We start from the raw sequence: 19,787 nt of genomic DNA on the forward strand, positions 1-19,787 counted from the left end.
ACAATGCACCTAATATGAAGAATGTATGGTTTTGGGGTAAGAACTCTCTTTTTTTTTCAATACAACTCCAACACACACATGCTTGCACATAGCTATCTGGCCACCCAACCATCAAAACACATGCACACAAACACACACACACACACACACACACACACACACACACACACACACAGAGAGAGAGAGAGAGAGAGAGAGAGAGAGAGAGAGAGAGAGAGAGATTAGCTTTATTGTTGACCAGAGGTGTAAGGTGTGAAGGTGTGATGTGGACGTAGTACCTGGTGGTCGTGGCCAGCCGGCTTAGAGCCCGTAGTCGAATGACTCCCACTCACTGAAGCGCGAGTCCTGCTTCTGCAGCAGCCGCTGCTGGCACGCTTCCAGGTAAGAGTCCTGGATACGGTACATTCCAGAGTTCGCCTGGAACATCAGTGTCTCCAGGATGCGCTCATTCTTGATCGCCTTGCTGGGCAGAACGATCTGTAAAATGAAAGCCATTATGCAGTTTTCGTCATGCATTAATATCCTTCCCCCACTGGTTGTTATCACTAGGTAGCAATCTTGTACAGTCTTTATTTTGCAGCTTAAGGTGTACAAGTATCAATGTTTCAAAATAACAAGAAAAATATATACTAACAATATTTAATGTGTAATAGGAAATTGAAATATTATGAATTTGTGATCAGACCAGAAATACTGTATGAAGTGAAAACTCTTAATGCTAAGAAAAATGCTAGGACCCAAAAACAGCAGTGAATCAGAATACTTATTAAGGCCTAATACAGATCTTTACCTGAAAGTAGAAAAGCTAACAGACATAATGAGAAAAATAAAATTAAAATTCTATGGATGCATAGCCTGGATAAAAAATGACAGTATAACTAGACAAATCTTTTGCTTACTAAGCAATTACAAATCCAAATTAACATGACTGGGAGGAGTAGGAAGTGATGTTGAAAATGTGGGAGTCAACATGGACACAATAAGAAACATAACAGATATTCAGGAGAGGGAAAAAATCAAAAACTGGTAGAATGTAGATGCAGGAAGAGAAGCAACAACATTCTCAAAGAACGAAAGCAGTGTAGGCCCAAAGGAAACTGCAGTGGCAAATAAAGAAGCAGAAAAGAAACAGTGGCTATTTATCGCATCCTCTGGAAGGATTATTCGGAATAAGAAAAATACTTGTTTAATATGTGTGCCCTCTGATGGACATCCACTGGCAGTACGTGAGGCAGACTAGTGAAGGCAGGTGTCCTGACCTTGATGAGCTCCTGCGGAGAGATGCGGTACAGCTTGAGGTCCCTAGCAAGGCGCTCCATGATGCACTTGAACTCGAGCTTGGCATCCATCTTGGAGGAGGTCTTGGTGCGGATCTTGTTGCGCGCCCAGCCCAGCATCGCCTCGAACTTGCGCACCTCGGGGATCTCCAGGTTGCGGCACATGATCATCTGCACCATCGACTCGGACAGCATCATGAAGTCTTGCACTTGGAACAGCTGCACACAGAGGGTCCTTACTGTTGTTGAGTTTAGGACTGCCCAAAAGCACTGTTACTGGCACTTTGGGTATTTGAGTTATAAAGCATTACAATACACTAAAAAGAAATTATATTGACCAATAGAATGAAAGGAAGCATTTTTTAAAGGAGGATCGAGAACAGACTGTGGAAGTTACAGTCTCTTAAATACAGCATATGAAGTATATGCAAAGATAACAGTAAATCCGATGAGAACCATTGAAGACAACATATTACTCAAAGAACACACAGGTTTCCAGAAAGAAGATAGTGCTCAGATAACATTTTTGCATTAAAACAAGTGACACAAAAAAGAAGAGAATACAATGTAGAAATCTACATAGTCTTTATAGACTACAGCTAAGATTTTAATAATGTTTACGCTAGAAAACTATTGATATTATGGAAAAAAAGAGGAATACCACTACATCTGATTGAAGTTGCCCAAAATAGAAGGGCATAATGAAAAATAATTCTTCAAAATTTCTTATGTGAAAGAGCTTAAGGATTTCTAAATAAAACACACTTTATTAACATTATACATATTTGTTCTTCATGTCTCCAAATTTACTTCTCATCAAACTCAAATTGGTGGTCAACAAATTTCTCCCAGCAAGAGACGAATTTGTTGATACCATCATTGTAGGATGTCACGCTTTGTTGATGGAGCCACAACATCAACTCTGCCTGCACTGCTTCATCATTATCAAAGTGAAGTCCTCAAATGTGTTCTTTAAGTTTTGGAAACATGAAAACTGTATGGGGCCAAGATGGGACTGTACGGAGGATGATCAATGACAGTGAACACGAGGCATCACATTGTTGCATATGTCACAGTGCTTATCTGTTGTCTTGTATTGTCATGCTGAAGGAGAAGGAGCTCCATAAATAGACAAACTCTTCAAATTCGAAACTCAGGTATAGCATACTGCCTGTATGATTCCACAATGAGGAACTGGTTCACCATACCTAATACCTTGTCTTCCATACAGCAGCAACATCATAACCTGTAATGAGATCCACAACACTTGGGACCATCCTGACCCTGACACAATGACTAAACCCCTTGAAGCTACCATACTGCTGGAGTTCATTGTTACACTTCACCTGCTGTACCAAATGGTTCCAGCAATTTTGTATGGGATTAAGAACAGACCAGTTAAAATATGATAAGATGACTTAGTGTTCACCAAACGAGGAACATATTTAGGGAGTCCTGTGACGTTTGCTGTTGTCATCTTGGAAGATGGGAGTGTCAACAGCATATCGTGCAGGTATAAAGGAAGGTTTCCAAGGATATAAACATCCAGAAATATGAATGAGTGGACCAGAGTGATGAAACGATAAAAAGCCTCCAAATATCACAGAACCAACTCTGGTCTGAACACACAGTGCAGGTCAATGCCTCATTGGGCCATTGGTGTACTCAATGCTTTGCATCATTTGAAAACAGCTAAGGTAGTGGGCCACAGTGCAGTCTCTCTGTTGTTTGGTCCAGTGACAACATGCAACTGTTTGTGATGCTGTGAGTGGCAGTCTTTTGTGAGGTATCTTTCTCCAAATGCCGATTGCAATGATTTTACTTTGCAGTGTCCCCTTGAAACTGAGATTGACCTGAATTCACTGATAATATCAATTCCTGTTGCATTTGAAACTGATTGTCATTGACAAGCCACGGTACTAGGCTCAGGTCCCTGTTGGTTAGGATGTTTTTACACCTATTGTTCTTACGTCTTGTTACACGGCTGCAGGTAGTGCGTTGTTACTTGTAGACATGTTAGACAGCCTTCACTGGTACACCGACAAATCGGGCAACTTCTTTGATGCTTCCAATCGGGACTGGTTGTTCAGTGGTAAAGTGTGTGCTTAGAAACCAAAAGGTCTCGTGATGAAATCCCAGTTGGGCACAAAAATCTTCACTCTGCCTTTAATCTAATCTTTACGCCACTGATGTGAGGAGTCAGCAGGTATGACAAGTGGTTAGTAATTCAGGTTCCCTTTTTCAAATTGGATAATGGGGTAAGTTAGGGAAAGGCAAGCCACTGAAGTGGTGTTTAATTGAAAGGCTAGTACTCAGTCTTTGAGCCACAAGCTACTACAATCATTATTATTCACAGTTCTAGAGAATGGAAAACACACGTTTGCAGACACAAAATTTCTATTAAGTGGTTTAAGAAAGGAAATCAGTTCAGTAAGATTTGCTTGACGAAGGAACATCTTTGACAGTAATTAAGATACCATTGTGTCATTTTCTCCGTGTGGATTTAGAGAAGATACGAAAATGTAAAACACAAAGGTCAGACAGGGATTTGAATCCCTTCACTCTCCAATACAGATAGATTTGCTCCGCAACATTTTAAAAGAGATGGGCAAGGCAATTCTACATCTTAATCTACATTTATAATCCACAAGCCACTGTACACTGTACAGTGCATGGTGGAGGGTACATCTTACTAACATAACCAATTTTTTGTTCTATTCTAAGGATGTGCCGAGAGGAAAAAGTAACAGTCTATATGCCTTTGTATGCACCCCAATCACCTTTTCATGTTATTCTCATGGTCCCTACTTGAGTTATGCAACAATGACAGCACAATGGTGGCACAGTCTTCTTCGAAAACAGCTTGTCTAAATTTAGCCAATGGGATTTTGTGAGATGTAAATTGTTTTTCTTCCAGAGATTCCCATTTAAGTTCCCTGAGAATTTCTGTCTCACTTTTGCATGGACTATGCAGATGGGGTACGATCCGTGCAATGTCTATCTGAATTTGTTCAATGCCTGCTGTCATACCTAATCAATAAGGACTCCAAACACTGGAACAATAGAATGAGTTGCACAAGTGTCTTGCATGCCATTTCCTTTAAAAATGCGTCACATTTTCCCAGAATACTTCCAATAAATCTTAGTCTTCCATGTACATTTCCTAATTCAGATTTTATGTGTTTATCTCATTTCACATTACCATTAAATACATATACGATGTTCAAGACATTCATGACTACCCTTGTTCTCAGATACTGTAAGGCTTTTTATCTTTTTTAACCCTTTGAGCACTCATACATGAAACCCTACCATGATCTACCTCTCCACAGGGGCTGCGGACGACCTTAGCCGCTCTAGTGGTATTTCCCGTGGGTGCTGCAGACGGCATTCACCGTCACAGCCTGGCCAGTTCCTGTGTCCTAATGACAGCTTTTACCGTTCGCCTGTTCCACTACCTGTGGTCCTGCAGACGTCTATAGCTACTCAGCAGTATTTTCGTCAAATTTCACAGTTGGTGTTCGACATTAGTGTTAGCTGGTGCATGTCTGCATTTGCATTCTGCTTCTGTGATTTCAGTTAGCTTACTGCCTATTCATCAGGATTTTTAGAAAGTTATAACTTTTGAATTCCACAAACAAACAGCATGTCGGTATGGCTGCACAGAAGAAGAGATATTGGAGATACTCACAAGGAGTAACAGTGACAGTGAGTGTCGCATCTTCAATAACTGTAGTGATGATGATGATGATTCTTCAGAAGAATCTGGTAGTAATACATGTCCAGATACTTCGCTTAGGTTAGTTCTTTTTCAGATACTGAAAGTGAAGATGAATCAATCCATAAAAGCCCACGCCTTAGTGACAAATTGGACTGGCAAAAGTGTGATTTCATTCCAGTACTGAATGCATTTGATGACTCATCTTCAGGACACAATTGCCAACTAGTGCCTGATTCGAGCATTCTCTCCTTTTTCATGTATTTCATTCAGAAAATCTGTTGAAATTAGTAGCACTTGAAACGAAGCAATTCTACATTTTCACCATTGTAAATACGTCGGAATCAGTCCATTCTCAACAGTCTACTTGGAAAGACAGTGGTTTGAGGAACTGTATTGCTTCTCTTGTATTTAACTTCTCAAGGCCCGTGTTAAAAAGTTAAGAATAAGGAAATATTGCTCTAGAGATGTACCTCTGAGCACTCCAATTTTCAGCAAAGTTATGTCCCGTGACCATTTTATGTTACTTTTCAGAATTTCACATTTGAATGACAACTCTGCCAATCATGGAGATGACAGTTTGTTTAAAATTAGGAAAATAATTTATAGAGTTCCTGGCATTCCACAGTGTGTTTAATCCATACAAGAAGCTGTGTGCTGCTGAAAGCCTATTATGGTTCAAAGGTCGTTTATCTTTTAAACAATTCAATCCTTCGAAATGAAGTAGATTTGGAATCAAGACATTTCTGTTGTGTGACAGTAAAACTGGATATGTTTTGGATTTAATTGCATACTCAGGCAAAACAACAGAAATTGAAGTCCACAATTTGGGAAAATCTGGCAATATAGTGGCATACTGTGAATGTGAACATACCCTGAATGTCGACAATGATAAGCAAGTCCAGATTTGTTCCACTGGCACAATCATAGAGAGCAGCATGCGGTGCTGTACGTAGCAACAGGCACAATTTGCAAAAGCTACAGAAGAAACTGAAACAGGGAGAAGCTGAATATATGTCAATTGACAAAATGCTTGCTATCAAGTGGTGGGACAAGAGAGAAGTATTGATGTTGACTATCTGTAACACTATGGTATTGTGTGACAAGGGAAAGACAAACAGGAAGACTGGCAATAAAGTAATGAAGCCACAGATTGGTGAAAGGGAGAAAAATACCATCAGCAGATTTTCATTAGATGGTGGTCAGTCAGTTGCACACACTTGCCTGTTTCTGAGGCACAAAAGGTCACTAGGAATTAAAGCTGACATTTAATTAGGTTATGCAAAAACTTGTGGAAAAATTTCTATAGAAAGCATAAGATATAGGAAAGGAAGACACACTGATGACAAGAATCCTCTGCACTTTACTGGAAGGCACTTCCCAAATGTCATTCCAAAGTAACCAGTTCAAGGAATGCAGACTGTGGCACAGATGTGCAGTCTGCTCGAAACAGAATGTGTGCCGAGAAATGAAATATGAATGCAAAACATGGAATGTACACTTGTGTGTTGTACCATGTTTTGAAACATACCACACAAAGAAGAACTGTTAGCCAAGTTGCTACATCTGGAAGATGAAATTAAGCCCTTACTTCTGAAAAAATTGCTTAAAAATAAAAAAAAGACAAAAAATGAAAAATAAGTACAAAAATTAAAAAAGAAAATCAACTTCGCCAAAACCTGGATGAGAAAGAGGGATGAGAAATATAACAATGCTAAATAAATAAATAATTAAAAACAAAAATAAATAGTTAAAAATACAGAACTAGCTGAGCTTGATGAGCCTCTCCATATGCTCACAAACACCTTATGTATGAACATGTGAAACATACAATCTCTGCTGACAGACTGGATGCTTCAAATCCAAGACCATAATGAACAAAACAAATAAATAATTATTCATATCAATAATTTTAATTGTGAATAATGAAAATCATGAAAATCGCATAGAAAAAAGCTCTTTCAGTATTTCTAGAATTTTTCAATATTCTAGGCAACTTTTCCAAACTTTTCTTACATACAAACCTTGCCTTCACAATTACGAACACAACAAAAAAAGAATCATCCAAATCTGTTAAGCCATTTTTGAGTTTTGGTGAGACTAAGACACAGCAGTTCATATATATGTAAAAAAAAAAAAAAAAAAAGTTAACTTCATTAGATGGTGGTCAGTCAGTTGCACACACTTGCCTGTTTCTGAGGCACAAAAGGTCATTAGGAATTAAAGCTGACATTTAATTAGGTTGTGCAGAAACTGTAGTATTTCCTTATTGAATTCTTAAATAAAAGTTATACACCATCATTTATTTCTACTGTATAGTAACAATTACATACCGTATAAAAAGAATTAAGAAACGTTGACATTTTGGTTTAGAAGTTTCCCTAGGGATAGTTTATTGGGTTAATGAGCTCAAAATATAATGATTAGCTTTGAATGTGTTTCTTGGCATCCAGGCACTTCCCCTGAAAGTTGTTTGGAGGCAAATTATAGCGCTAGTACTGACGAACGTCAATGTTTCATCATTATGGATTCTATAATGTTGACATTGTAAATTATGTTCAAAAAGCTGATCAACATGTGAAATAAAACTCATATGTATATCAACAACAACTAATTGCAAATGAAAGAAAGCCTTTCATGAGGAGTTACATGTTAGCAGCATAAGCTATTTCAGTGTACATTGTCTGTTAAGCAATTCATCTGCAGATTCAAAGCTATGGAATAAGTACCCAGATACATTGTGTTTACTTGTAATGTCTGTGACCAGACTCAGACTAACAGACAATCCTGACTGACCTGGCCCCAGCAATACTCAGCAAAGGGCAAGGTTGGCAGAACGAAGAGCTCAGGCGTGGACAGCAGGTCACGGAGGTGGCTATTAGTGTACGTAAACGGACTAGGTGACCTTAAGGGCATGCTCGACATGGCCAGCCAGATGCGCAGCTGCAGCAGCCAGAGGATTAAATGAATTATCTTACACTTACTCATATTTAAAGAGAAATGGGAAATGTGTGAATACTATTGACCCTATAATGCCCAATTAGTTGATCAGAGAACCCTGATTGATTGGTCTTCAAACACATCATTAATTATTAAGATGGGTATGAGGTACATGGAATGGAAGTTTATTTTATTTGATGTTGTAAACACTGTAAAAGGCAGTAGATGTTACTACAACATAACAAAGAAAGCACCCAGCTGAGAAATTTGAGAGCTTTGAAGCAATCTACCTGACAACTCATGTTAGTAACATACAGATCAGAACAATATGCTGATAAATAGAAAGACACAAATGAAGACACTCCAGGTGAAGATCAGTCCGGATCCAGGAAAAGCTTTAAGTTGCCAGAAAAGAAAATCAGAAACAATTTTCAAAGTCATTGGAAGAATTTACTGTAAACTACATACATGGAAGAGTAATCTATGATACACTACATGATCAATACTGTGCGGACACCTCTTTGTAATACTGAATTGCAATGCTCGACTGGATATCACAAGAGGTGGACCCACCAATATAAAAGATGGCCGGAATACTGTTTGACAGCATAGAATCAGTGACAGCTGAATGGGCCAGCCAGGAAAGCTCACTGATCTTGGACATGGTCTATACTCTGTTCATCATAAGAATAAACCTGATATAAACATTACGCCATGTATTCTTCTGCATTTGCTTGTATCTCATTGGATTTCATTTCACGCAGAGCGGAAGCCAAGCTGTGACCAGTACAGTCAAGTACGATCATAGCTAAATGTTTTATGCTGTGTTACATGGACATAGACCGAGTGATAATGCGGGACAACAGCTGTACCGGTGCATAAAAATTTGACAGCACTGGCCACTCAGCGGTCCACGTAACCTGCAATGGTGTGAGCATTTGCAGTTCAGATGTAAAAAGAGATGGACAAAGAAACAATATGATTTCCCAAGTGTACTCCAAAGATTTCACCGTACTGTTGAATACGAGAGCCAATGAAGGTATTAATTACAGTCAGTCATTAGGTAATCTCTTAGTTCCTTCCTTATCCGAAACTGACAAATACATCTCAGTTCTGGGACTGTCATCTGCTACGTTGATAATGAGTCGATCAACAATAGAATCCACGAAGCCACCCAGGCACCACATTTTCTCCTCTTCTTTTATGAAGTGCTGTTCCTGAGTGCATTAGTTCCAGTATGTCTGGCAGCTTAACAGTCTTGTTATTTCTCGGGCCAAATCCCTTAACTTGTTTCCAGATCAGTTCTGTAGGTTTCATATTGTAATGGTACCAGTGGCAAATGTAAAAATGCAGCATTTGTATGGTGTGCTCGATGCTGTGAAAATGATTGTTTTCCATATTTCTAGAACAGTTATGTACGTCTGTGGTATAAAACAATGGACACAAGCCAAATAAAGAGTATTTAGTTTTCCATTTTTGCAATCAAAAATTAGACTGTCATGCTTTCTTGATTTAAGCAACCTTCATAAACAGTCTTTTATAAAATATCAACAACTAAGAATTTATATTTGAAATTAAAACAGAAATTTTGCGTGCAATATGTAATTAGAAACAAGGAGACAGGCATTGTTCATAAAAAATTATGATAAATGACTCATGCAAGAATTGAAAAAGCGAACAGTAGCCTGCAATTAATTATCAGTCTACTATGCTATCGATACCACTATAAATACAATGTAAGTTTGTGTCTCAACTGTATGTAATACCCATCGAAAAACTTCAAAGCTGATTATCTATGTGAATTTATGAAAAACATTAAGAACAACCTATGTCTCAGAACTTTTTAACCGTGTTCCAAACCCACGTTTCGCTGAGGAACAGTAAGCAGCCTCAGATATTTTCATACTGAGTATTAACAGTGTGACAATCAGAGCACAACAGTACAGAGACTGTGACTCTACACAGTTTTTGAAATAAAAGCTACATAGCTAAAGCATGATTAAGAAATACGTTGATCGCTGTTAATACATCTGAATATCTTAAAGTTTCATTTAATGTAACTTAGAAATAGTACATCTCATACAAAGTAGGACTTACTTCCAAGAGCATAACAACAGTGTATGTGTGTTATGGCTTCTGGACAATCATTGCATTTGTGTTTTTTACATCAGGTTTAATCTTATGATGAACAGACTAAAGCCAATGGATGTCACACGAGTAACAAATCCATCAACAGACATTTGGTCTCATCCAAAGCTGCCTGACTGTTGGTGACCTGACTGTGAAGTGGAAACATGAAGAAACAACCACAGATAAATGACGACCGGGCAGACATCATATACCAATACACAGGGATGAGGAGCTTTAAGAAGTGTTGTAACCACAACCGGAATGGTCGTGGGGTGGCCACGAATGAAGGCGTCGTGGGACAGGACAGGAGTGGCCTGCAAACAAACAAGATGGACGAACGGGAAAGGATGGACACACACAATGATAGACGACCGAGCAAGACACCAAGAACAGCAAACCGCAAGAAGCAACAGGGTCACAAGCGAAGGCCTCAAGAAATCAACAACATCCACTCGGACACAGAAAGTACACATGATGTCTGTAAGCAACATATCGAGAGACTCACATGAATACCAGATTGCATCACCGAGTTTTTTTAAAAATTGTGATTTCATTCTCCTACCCCATAGGGGGAGGGGAAGGCTGTCACTGGCACAATCCACCACTCTTCAGCCGAGCGACATGACAAATAATATGAGAATAAAATGTACATATAAGGCGATAAAGGGTACATAAAACAGATTAAGGGGAGATAATGGAGGTAAAAATACACTGATATGGAGACGTTCATTGGAGGACAATTAAAAAAGTCGACATAAAGTTAAAAAACACAGCTGGCGATTCTTAAAACACAAAGACGACACAGGTTAAAAGTTGGCCACAGTATTAAAAACACTCCAGAACAACACACTTTAAAGCCATTTGGAGCACACACAATGAAGAATAAAACTGCCAGGTGGGACTTGCAGAGGGAGAGGCCGGATAGGATGGAAAAGGAGGGGAGAGCCAGGTGCAGCAGGGGAGGTGGCGGGATGAAGAGAGTAGGGGCATCAGCAGGTACACGAAGAGGCAGGAGGCTGTTGGGGCAGGAGATGAAGAGGGAAGACAAGGCAGGAGGGAGTGCAGAGACACTGAAAGGGAGCACAAGAGAGGGGGGGGGGAGGAGTAGGAGGGGCAAGCCACTCAGGAGAGGGGGGGAGGAGAGGGAGCCCTGAAGAGGAGGCAGGAAGATGGGGTTAGAGCTGGTACGAAGGGTAGATGTCAGGGCGAAGCTCATCATCTGGGAGGGGTAGATGGTGGAAGTTGCGTTGGGAAAGGAGGAGGAGGGTGTGGAGATGGAGAGAGGGTGGGACACAACTGTAAAGGCGCAGCAATGGTCTGGGGGTGGAGAGGAAGGGAGACACCAGGGGGTGAGGGGGATCAATGTGGCAGACAGTATATAGTGTGCAGATGTGTTCGAGGAAAAAGAGAAGGTGGGGGAAGGGGATGAGGTCGTAGAGGACGCGTGTGGGGGACGGAAGGCGGATGCGGAAGGCAAGGCGGAGCACATGGTGTTCAAGGATTTGGAGGGATTTATAGAACCTGGGAGGGGTGGATATCCAAGCCACGCTGGCATAACACAGGATGGGGTGGATCAAGGATTTTTAGGTGTGAAGGATGGTGGAAGGATGCAGACCCTATGTTCGGCCGGACAGGAGTTTCAGGAGGTGGAGTCTGTTGTGAGCTTTGTGTTAGGTGGTAAGGAGATGGGGAGTCCAGGTGAGGTGGCGGTCAAGGGTGAGGGCAAGGTATTTGAGGGTAGGAGTGAGGTGGATAGGATGGCCATAAATGGTGAGGTAAAATCATGGGGACAGAAGGAGCAGGTAGTGCAGCCTATGATGATCGCCTGGGACTTGGAGGGGTTGATATGGAGGAACCACTGGTTGCACCAAGCGGTGAATTGGTAAAGGTGGGTTTGGAGGGTATGTTGGGACCATTGAAGGGTAGGATATAGGGCTAGGAAGGCGGTGTCATCAGCAAACTGGAGGAGATGAACTAGCGAGGGAGGTTTGGGCATATCAGCAGTGTACAGGAGATAGAAGATAGGGGAAAGGACGGAGCCTTGGTGTGCACCGGCAGAGGGATAGAAAGTGCGGGAGTTTGAATTGTGGTTAGTCACATAGGAGGGACGATGGGAGAGGAAGAAAGCAACGAGATGGACGAAGCTTATGGGGAGAGCACAGGTCTGGAGTTTGAAGAGGAGCCCGGGATGCCAGACTTGGTCACAGGCGTTCTGGAGGTCAAGGGAAACAAAGATGGCGGAGCGACAGGAGTTAAGTTGGAGGGAAAGAAGATTGGTAAGGTTAAGGAGCTGGTCGTCGGCAGAGAAGGAAGGCTGGAAGCCACTTGGGTAAGGAGAAGGAGGTGGTGCTGGTTAAGGTGGCGGTGAATACGGTGCCTCACTGAGTGAGAGGCAGGTGCTTAAATACGTGATAGGGTATGTTACTATTGGCTGCTGAGACCACATTCTCCACAGTGGTGCCCTCACATTATACGTGGGCCAGGAGTCCACGCAGCTATGTCTTACGGCACGACGGCTGCATAGACCTCTAGTAGTAATTGAGGTCTATGCCGTCTAGTGCAGATTCGAAACCTGTGGCGCTCGGTACCAGAAGAAGGGTTGTTGTAAAAATCGCGTGAAGTCAGTGGACAGAATCACTCATGAGTTCCAAAGCGCTACCAGCAGTCTGTCTAGCACAATGCCTATGTGTAGGGAGTTAAAGGAATTAAGTACTGTGGTTGAGGAGCCACTCATGAGCCTCACATATCAGTAGCTAGTGCTAAGTGACACTTGTGATGGTACAAAGAGTGACAGCAGATGGCTGGAAAATAGTGATAAATCACACTATACACTGCAGCAATCCAATAAAGTGCTTGTGTTTGGTGAATGCCTGGAGAATGTTACCTGCCATCATGTGTAGTATGCACAGTGAAGCATGGAGGAGTCAGTGTTACAGCTTGGGGATATTTTTCACAGTTAGGTTGTGGTCCCCTTGCTGCGCTTAAGAAAATGCTAGATGTGGAAGGGCGTAAACACATATTACAGGCTTGTGTACTGCATACAGTAGAGGAACAGTCTGGGGATTGTGGTTGTCTGTATCAGCGCTAGAGTGCATCCTGCAATGAATCAGCATTTGTGAGGTAATGGTTTGTGGACAATAACATTCCATAAATGGACTGACCTACCCAAGGGTCTCCATCTGAAACCAGCGGAACACCTTCACCATGCGCTACAATGTTGACTTCAGTTCGGGTCCCAGTGTCTAACATCACTACCTTTTCCGGTTTCAGCTCTCATGGAAGAATGAGCCGCCACTCCTCCACAGACATTCAGACACCTCACTGTCTCTATTAAAGTTCAAATCATCATAAGGGTGAAGAGTGGAAACATTCTATATTAACGTCCTGTTATAGGTGCCCAGATACTTTTGGTTAGACAGCACTGTGAAATCCTGGGAGCAAATAAACGCTAAATGAGGAAATAACTGTTCGTGGTAAGTAGGATGGAAAGTTAGTTACTTTGCTTATCAGAACATCTATTTAACTTCTAATGTAAAAGCAGGTATGAAGAAGGTGGAAGAACATTTCAACATGAATGAATATCAAAGCTGTTTGTGGATGACAGACAGTATATCTTGTGAAAGGCTTGCTCTTTGTTAAACCGCTTGTGCTTGATGTTGCATGAATTTTGCAATTAAGAGTGGCTGCCTACTTTATTCACAAATATTAGTACTGTGCAGGAAATTTGTGAAAGCATACTAAGTCGCTTCGCTCCTGTGGGTCATCTCTAAGACATTAATAATTTTGTGCGTCATCCATTCTACTGCAAATTGCAGTGGTTGGTAGATCCGCTGAAGTGCCTCCAACTGCTGATAGTGAATAGTGGTGACCACAGAATGGTGATAGACTACTAACCTGGTGCGCTCTGGTCTCCACGAAGGCAAGTATCATGTTCACCAGCTCTGACGCAGACGTGTACCGCCAGTAGTAGTTCTCCAGGGCGCACAGCATCACGCAAACCTGTTAGAGGAGGGATAGCCACGTTAGACTGATGTCTCTCTGTTTCCTGGTGTCCATCCAGGTTCACCATTCCATACTTATGGACGGTTTTCAACATAGGTACTTCAAGTGATGGTCTTAGATAAGCTTGTTGTTGGTGTAGATTCACATATCACAATACTGAGCACAGAAAAGGAATTGCGAATTTGAATGGACACCTGACTAACATCATCTGTCAAGAGAGCTGAAGAAATCTAAGATGATCATGTTATGAGACCCCTGCCGCCTCTCTTACTGGCTTTCTTTCTCTTTATATTCCTTCTCCTCCTCCTGCTCCCCCTCCACTTTTCGTCTCCCCTTCTTCATCCATCTCTCTTCCTTCATCTGTTCCTCTTCCAAAATCCATTCCTGCAATATCTTTTATCTCTTCTCCTCCTTCCATTACACAATATTCTTGTATTTCTATTTCTCGTTCCTCATCCTATTTCTGCTCCTTCCCTGCTTTCTGTTCTTCTTCCCACTTTACTTTCTCTTCCTGCTTCAGAATATGTCTCCATCTCCTTCCATTCTTCCTTCCCCTTCCATTCCTTCATTCCTTCTACTCTTTCACTTCTCCCTTACTGTTCCATTCCTACTCCCCTTCAACCCCTCCTACCCCTTTATTCCTCTTTGTCCATCTCTCAGTCCTCCATCCCCTTCTCCTTCGCTTCCACCATTTTCAATTTTGCTTCCCTTGCCCTCTCCCTCCCCTTTCGCATTTATTCTTTCCTCTTCTCCTTTCTTTCATCCTTAATCCTCCATTCCTACATCTGCCACATTGCTTCTTCCCATTCATTCCACCTTCCACTTCCACATTTCTCCTGGTTCTTCTCCTTCCATTTTTTCCTTCTGGTCATCCACACACTTTCACCCCTCCTTCCTCTTCACTCCTGCTTCCCCTTCAATTTCTCCTTCTCCCTTCTCCTTCCATCCCACCTTTTCCAATCACTCCTCATTACCCTCCCACTACTCCTCTCCTAATAGTCATCCCTTTTCCTTTCCTCTCCACTTCTTCCTTAGCTCTCATTTATTCTCATGTACTCATTCATATCTCCTTTCTCTCTCTCTCTCTCTCTCTCTCTCTCTCTCTCTCTCTCTCTCTCTCTCGGGTTCTCCTTTTTCCCTCTTTTTTCTCTCTCTTCCTATCTCTTTCACTTTATCTCTTTTTCCTATTTTCAGCCAAGTTAACTTTTTAGTTATTTGTTTCCCCTTTCCCTGTGTGTGTGTGTGTGTGTGTGTGTGTGTGTGTGTGTGTGTGTAACACACATATATGCATATTGCCACAAATCCTGGAAAATTCACAAACTAATGCTTTCTTATAAAGTTACTTGTGCTAAAATAAAGCAAAAGTGTAACAGATTTAAAAATGTTGTTGAAACTAAATACCTTCACGAATGTCCAATGCACGTTTTTCCACCACATACTTTACTACAGAAAAATCAGGTAGCTCTTACATATTATGAGGAAAAGAAAGATGCTCAGCACAATCAAACCACCACTGATGATACAGTTCCATGCATGGACACCGAGGACATGCAGATTTTTCCTCAGAAATTTGAGTCAACACGTTTCACTTCAAAAGCAAATATGGGAAAATATTGAAAAGTATTAATGTTAGTGCAAGAATTGAAAAGGTTAGTGTACTTCATTGTACATGTAACATGGACATGTGACTTTCTCAAGCACACCTTTGTATTTAACAGGTTATTCACTAAACCTCGTGGTTATTCTACAAGTGTGTAATAATAATTTTGGAGTACACTGTTCAGATAAATATTGCAAAGATTCTAATATTTAAGGTCTAGTATATTCTCACCAGCTGCAACATGATTGTGAATATAAACAAGATCCAGGTACTGTCAAATGTTTTTTTATTCCAGTCTTTGATCACAATATAAATTCCTTTGACGATGACCGGTTTCAGTCAGTAATGACCATCTTCAGATCTACAATATAAAAAATATGCACCTAGTCTGCAGTCTATCTTTTGAAACAATACAGAATTTCATATCACAATATACTCTCATACAAACTGAGATCTGTACAGATAAAATAAGGTAAATCATACCTGTTCTACACGACGTCCTCATGTGATAAAGGCATAATGTCATCGTCAAAACATATAAATACACTCAGCAAAGCATCGTCTCACAGAACTAAAATATGGTGTAAAATAGGCCACATTGTCCACACAGTCATTTTGCAACTGGTGTTACTGTACAAAATCTACTGAAGTGCAGTAGCTACCAGAAATCTGTTTGCCTGTATGCTTCATAGATGCCGCTGCTGTGGGCTTAGATGTACTCTGCCACTAGGTGTAGATTTTTTATATTGTAGATCTGAAGATGGTCATTACTGACTGAAACCGGTTGTCGTCGAAGGAATTTATATTGTGATCCAAGAATGGAATAAGAAAAAGTACCGTAACATTCTCTTACATATAGTGTCAGAGTCGATGTGGATGTCATCTTATACAAAATGTTTCATGAGGAACAGTCAATAATTTATGAGGTGGTAGTATAGATTAATTCCAATAAAACATTCCATGCAATATGCATCCAATTTTTATTCATATAGCTGACAACAGAGATAATTATCAGTTAGTGTGTTGGAACTCCAGTTGATATGTCAATAATTTATGAGGTGGTAGTATAAATTAATTCGAATAAAATATTCTGTGGTGTCACCGCCAGACACCACACTTGCTAGGTGGTAGCCTTTAAATCGGCCGCGGTCCGTTAGTATACGTCGGACCCATGTGTCGCCACTATTAGTGATTGCAGACCGAGCGCCACCTCACGGCAGGTCTAGAGAGTCTTCCTAGCACTCGCCCCAGTTGTACAGCCGACTTTGCTAGCGATGGTTCACTGACAAATTACGCTCTCATTTGCCGAGACGATAGTTAGCATAGCCTTCAGCTACGTCATTTGCTATGACCTAGCAAGGCGCCATTGCCAGTTACTATTGATGCTATAAAACATGTACCGTCAAGAGCGATGTTCACCAATTATGCATTAAAGTTAAGTATTCCAGAAGCTACGTACTTTTCTTGCTACTATAAAGTCCTAGTCCTGTTCCAGACCTCACGCCAGCCTGCGTGAGCTTAAACGCGTGCCTTTCAGCTTCCTCCTAGTGGATTGGCGGTCTTGCCAGTCCACAACACATTCCATGCAACATGCATCCAATTCTTATTCATATAGCTGACAACAGAGATAATTATCAGTTAGTGTGTTGGAACGCCAGTTGATATGTGTTTCCTCATTGACTGTCATCTTTGTTTTGAAGTTGGAGTAAACGTAACTGAATTTTTCAGCTGAGATGGTGACTGGACAATTCTACTCAATCGTTTAAGCAGCTTCACATATCTGCAAATGCTGAGTATGCCGATATGGTATTTGTGCACATGGTTTGTAAAGGAAATGTTGCTGATGCTTGTGGAGGATACGGTACACAATTTGGTAACTGTAGAGCACCAGATTCAGGAGTGTTTACCCAAGTCTTCACTAAGCTGTGTGAGACTGGTGGAGTGTCCAGCAGTCATATCTCATCTGAACCCGAAAATCAACAGAGTATAGGTGAAGTAGAAGGCGACATGCACAATCCAGAATCAGCATGAAACGAATTATGAAAAAAAGATCTGCAATTTTGGGTCTATAAAATGCAACTGACACAATAACTGAGGCCAAATGATCAAGAAACACGCTGAACATTTGGCATTCGGTGCTTGCAAAATGAAGGGTGGACATCAGTTTCAGCAGAAAAATGACGTCATTGACGAGGCATAACTGCTGTTGAATGGCTTCGTGAACAAGCAGGATTTGGGTTACCGGTACTGAAAACCCCGAGTAGTTATGGAGAAGACGTTGTATGTACAACGAGTGGGTGTGTGGTGTGGAATTTGGGCTGAGGTCATAACTAAGCCGTACTTCTTTGAAGATGTCGCCGTGAACACACTAACAGTGGACAGAGAAGAGAGTTTTTGTGGTCTGAAATAGACTGTGTGAAAATGAAGAGCCTCGGTTTCAATAAGATGGCGCCACCTGTCACACATCTATTGCTATAATTGATACCACAGGGGTTCTTTAGTAGGGTGATTTCTCGCAATGGTGGTGTGAACTGTCCGCCGAGAATCTGTGATTTTACACCAAGTGATTTCTTTTTGTGGAGATATAACGCCACAATCACTTCCACACTGAGAGTCAGTGGGTATTTTCAGAACTATAGGTGCAAATATTTCGAAAAGTTATGGAAAATTTCATCGAAAGTGTGCTAACAGAGTGAAGGGCATATGAGTAGCATACGCTACAATAATGTATATGTTAGCCAGTTTGATCAATGATTTGTACATTCTAATCCACTCAAGAGTTGAGTTCTTTATGGGACGCCCTTTTACACCCACTAAAATATTTACTATTCCTCCTGAAATTCCCTGCTTGTTCGTCTGGCTCGTGTACTGACACTGCAGACGGAAAGCATGTGGGTAGAGCGCTTATATAATAGGCTGAATCGTCCGCCATGTTCTGAGGTTAAGGCAATGTGTTCCCTGGGTGCGGTTACCTATTCACGCAAATTTATACTATATTTCTTACAAAATATTTGATATTGACTGAACAGTAATTAATATGTATAGAGATATTTAGATAGCTTTTTTCATATAATAGAAAAAATGAAATATAATATTCCTATGTGGCACTTTATAAATATTAAATGTGAAAGTTCAGAACTCAATACGAATGTCTTCAGATAGAGACGCTATGCAATAACAACTTGTGACTATTTGTTAGTTTTCGTCTGTGTATAGAAGCTTGCAATTTTTTAATCGTAAGTAGGTACAACTGCATTTTAACTGTACAGAGGGGGAAAGGCAGACTTTCATGTTCCAGTGAAACAAATTCATATTAGTAGTTTTCTTGTGTTGTGGTCAATAATCTTCAAAGGTTATGTTACTAACAATGGCCAGTCCACTATAAGAATATCTTAATTGTACCTCGGCCTACCGTACCTTTATAAGAAATGGTATTTAGTATTATTCAATTTGTGATAACGAGATACAAATACATCATCATAATAAATATTCCTTCTCACTTAGCCAATTGCAAAAATATCTCAGGAATCTAAAAATTTTGAAACAAAGTGCTTCAGTGTAATTATCGACTCAGGGAACAAACACAGTTGTTTGCAGTTTGTTTCTTGTTTATAACTACTTTTATTAATATACAGGGTGTTTCAGATGTGATGGTCAATATTCAGCTATATGACAGGAATGATCATTCGAACCAAAAAATTGAAGTAAAAATGGGCTCTAAAAAGCATGCCATAAGAGCTATGAGCAATCCTTGATCTTGGATACTGTGAAACTAATCTCTTCTACTGAAAGCTCTTTGCTTTTCTTATTTTGGGATGTGGTAGTATGGACTAAAACATGAAAAAAATGTCCAGTAAACAAGTGCTCTAAAATGCGTACCTTAAATGTTATGAGCACTTGTTTATTACAAAGAGTTGCATTTCAAAGTACTGGTAGCGAAGATGAACAAGTGCTCATAGCTCTTGAAGTATGCATTTTGAAGCACATGTTTACTGGACATTTTTGCTTGTTTCAGTCCATAGTAACAGTTCCCAAAACAGGTACGGCAAAGAGCTTGCAGTAAAAGAGATTTGTTTCACAGTATCGAAGGTCAATAATTGCTCATAGTTGGTAAGGTTTG

The 19,787-nt window shown here is 40.6% G+C and overlaps 1 protein-coding gene across 1 annotated transcript in view; it reads right to left on the reverse strand.

The window, feature by feature from the left end:
- Window positions 1-300: 300 nt before the first annotated feature.
- Window positions 301-19,787, reverse strand: part of LOC126425212 (uncharacterized) — a 194,479-nt gene continuing 174,992 nt past the window's right edge. The window contains exons 6-8 of the mRNA XM_050088167.1: window positions 13,960-14,064; window positions 1,260-1,496; window positions 301-477 (exon numbers count right to left, since the gene is read on the reverse strand). Coding sequence (XP_049944124.1) covers window positions 301-477; window positions 1,260-1,496; window positions 13,960-14,064 — 519 coding nt within the window. The remainder of the gene's footprint in view (window positions 478-1,259; window positions 1,497-13,959; window positions 14,065-19,787) is intronic.

Source organism: Schistocerca serialis, chromosome 10 (genome assembly GCF_023864345.2).
Source record: "Schistocerca serialis cubense isolate TAMUIC-IGC-003099 chromosome 10, iqSchSeri2.2, whole genome shotgun sequence".
In the NCBI taxonomy this organism is placed as follows: Eukaryota; Metazoa; Arthropoda; class Insecta; order Orthoptera; family Acrididae; genus Schistocerca; species Schistocerca serialis.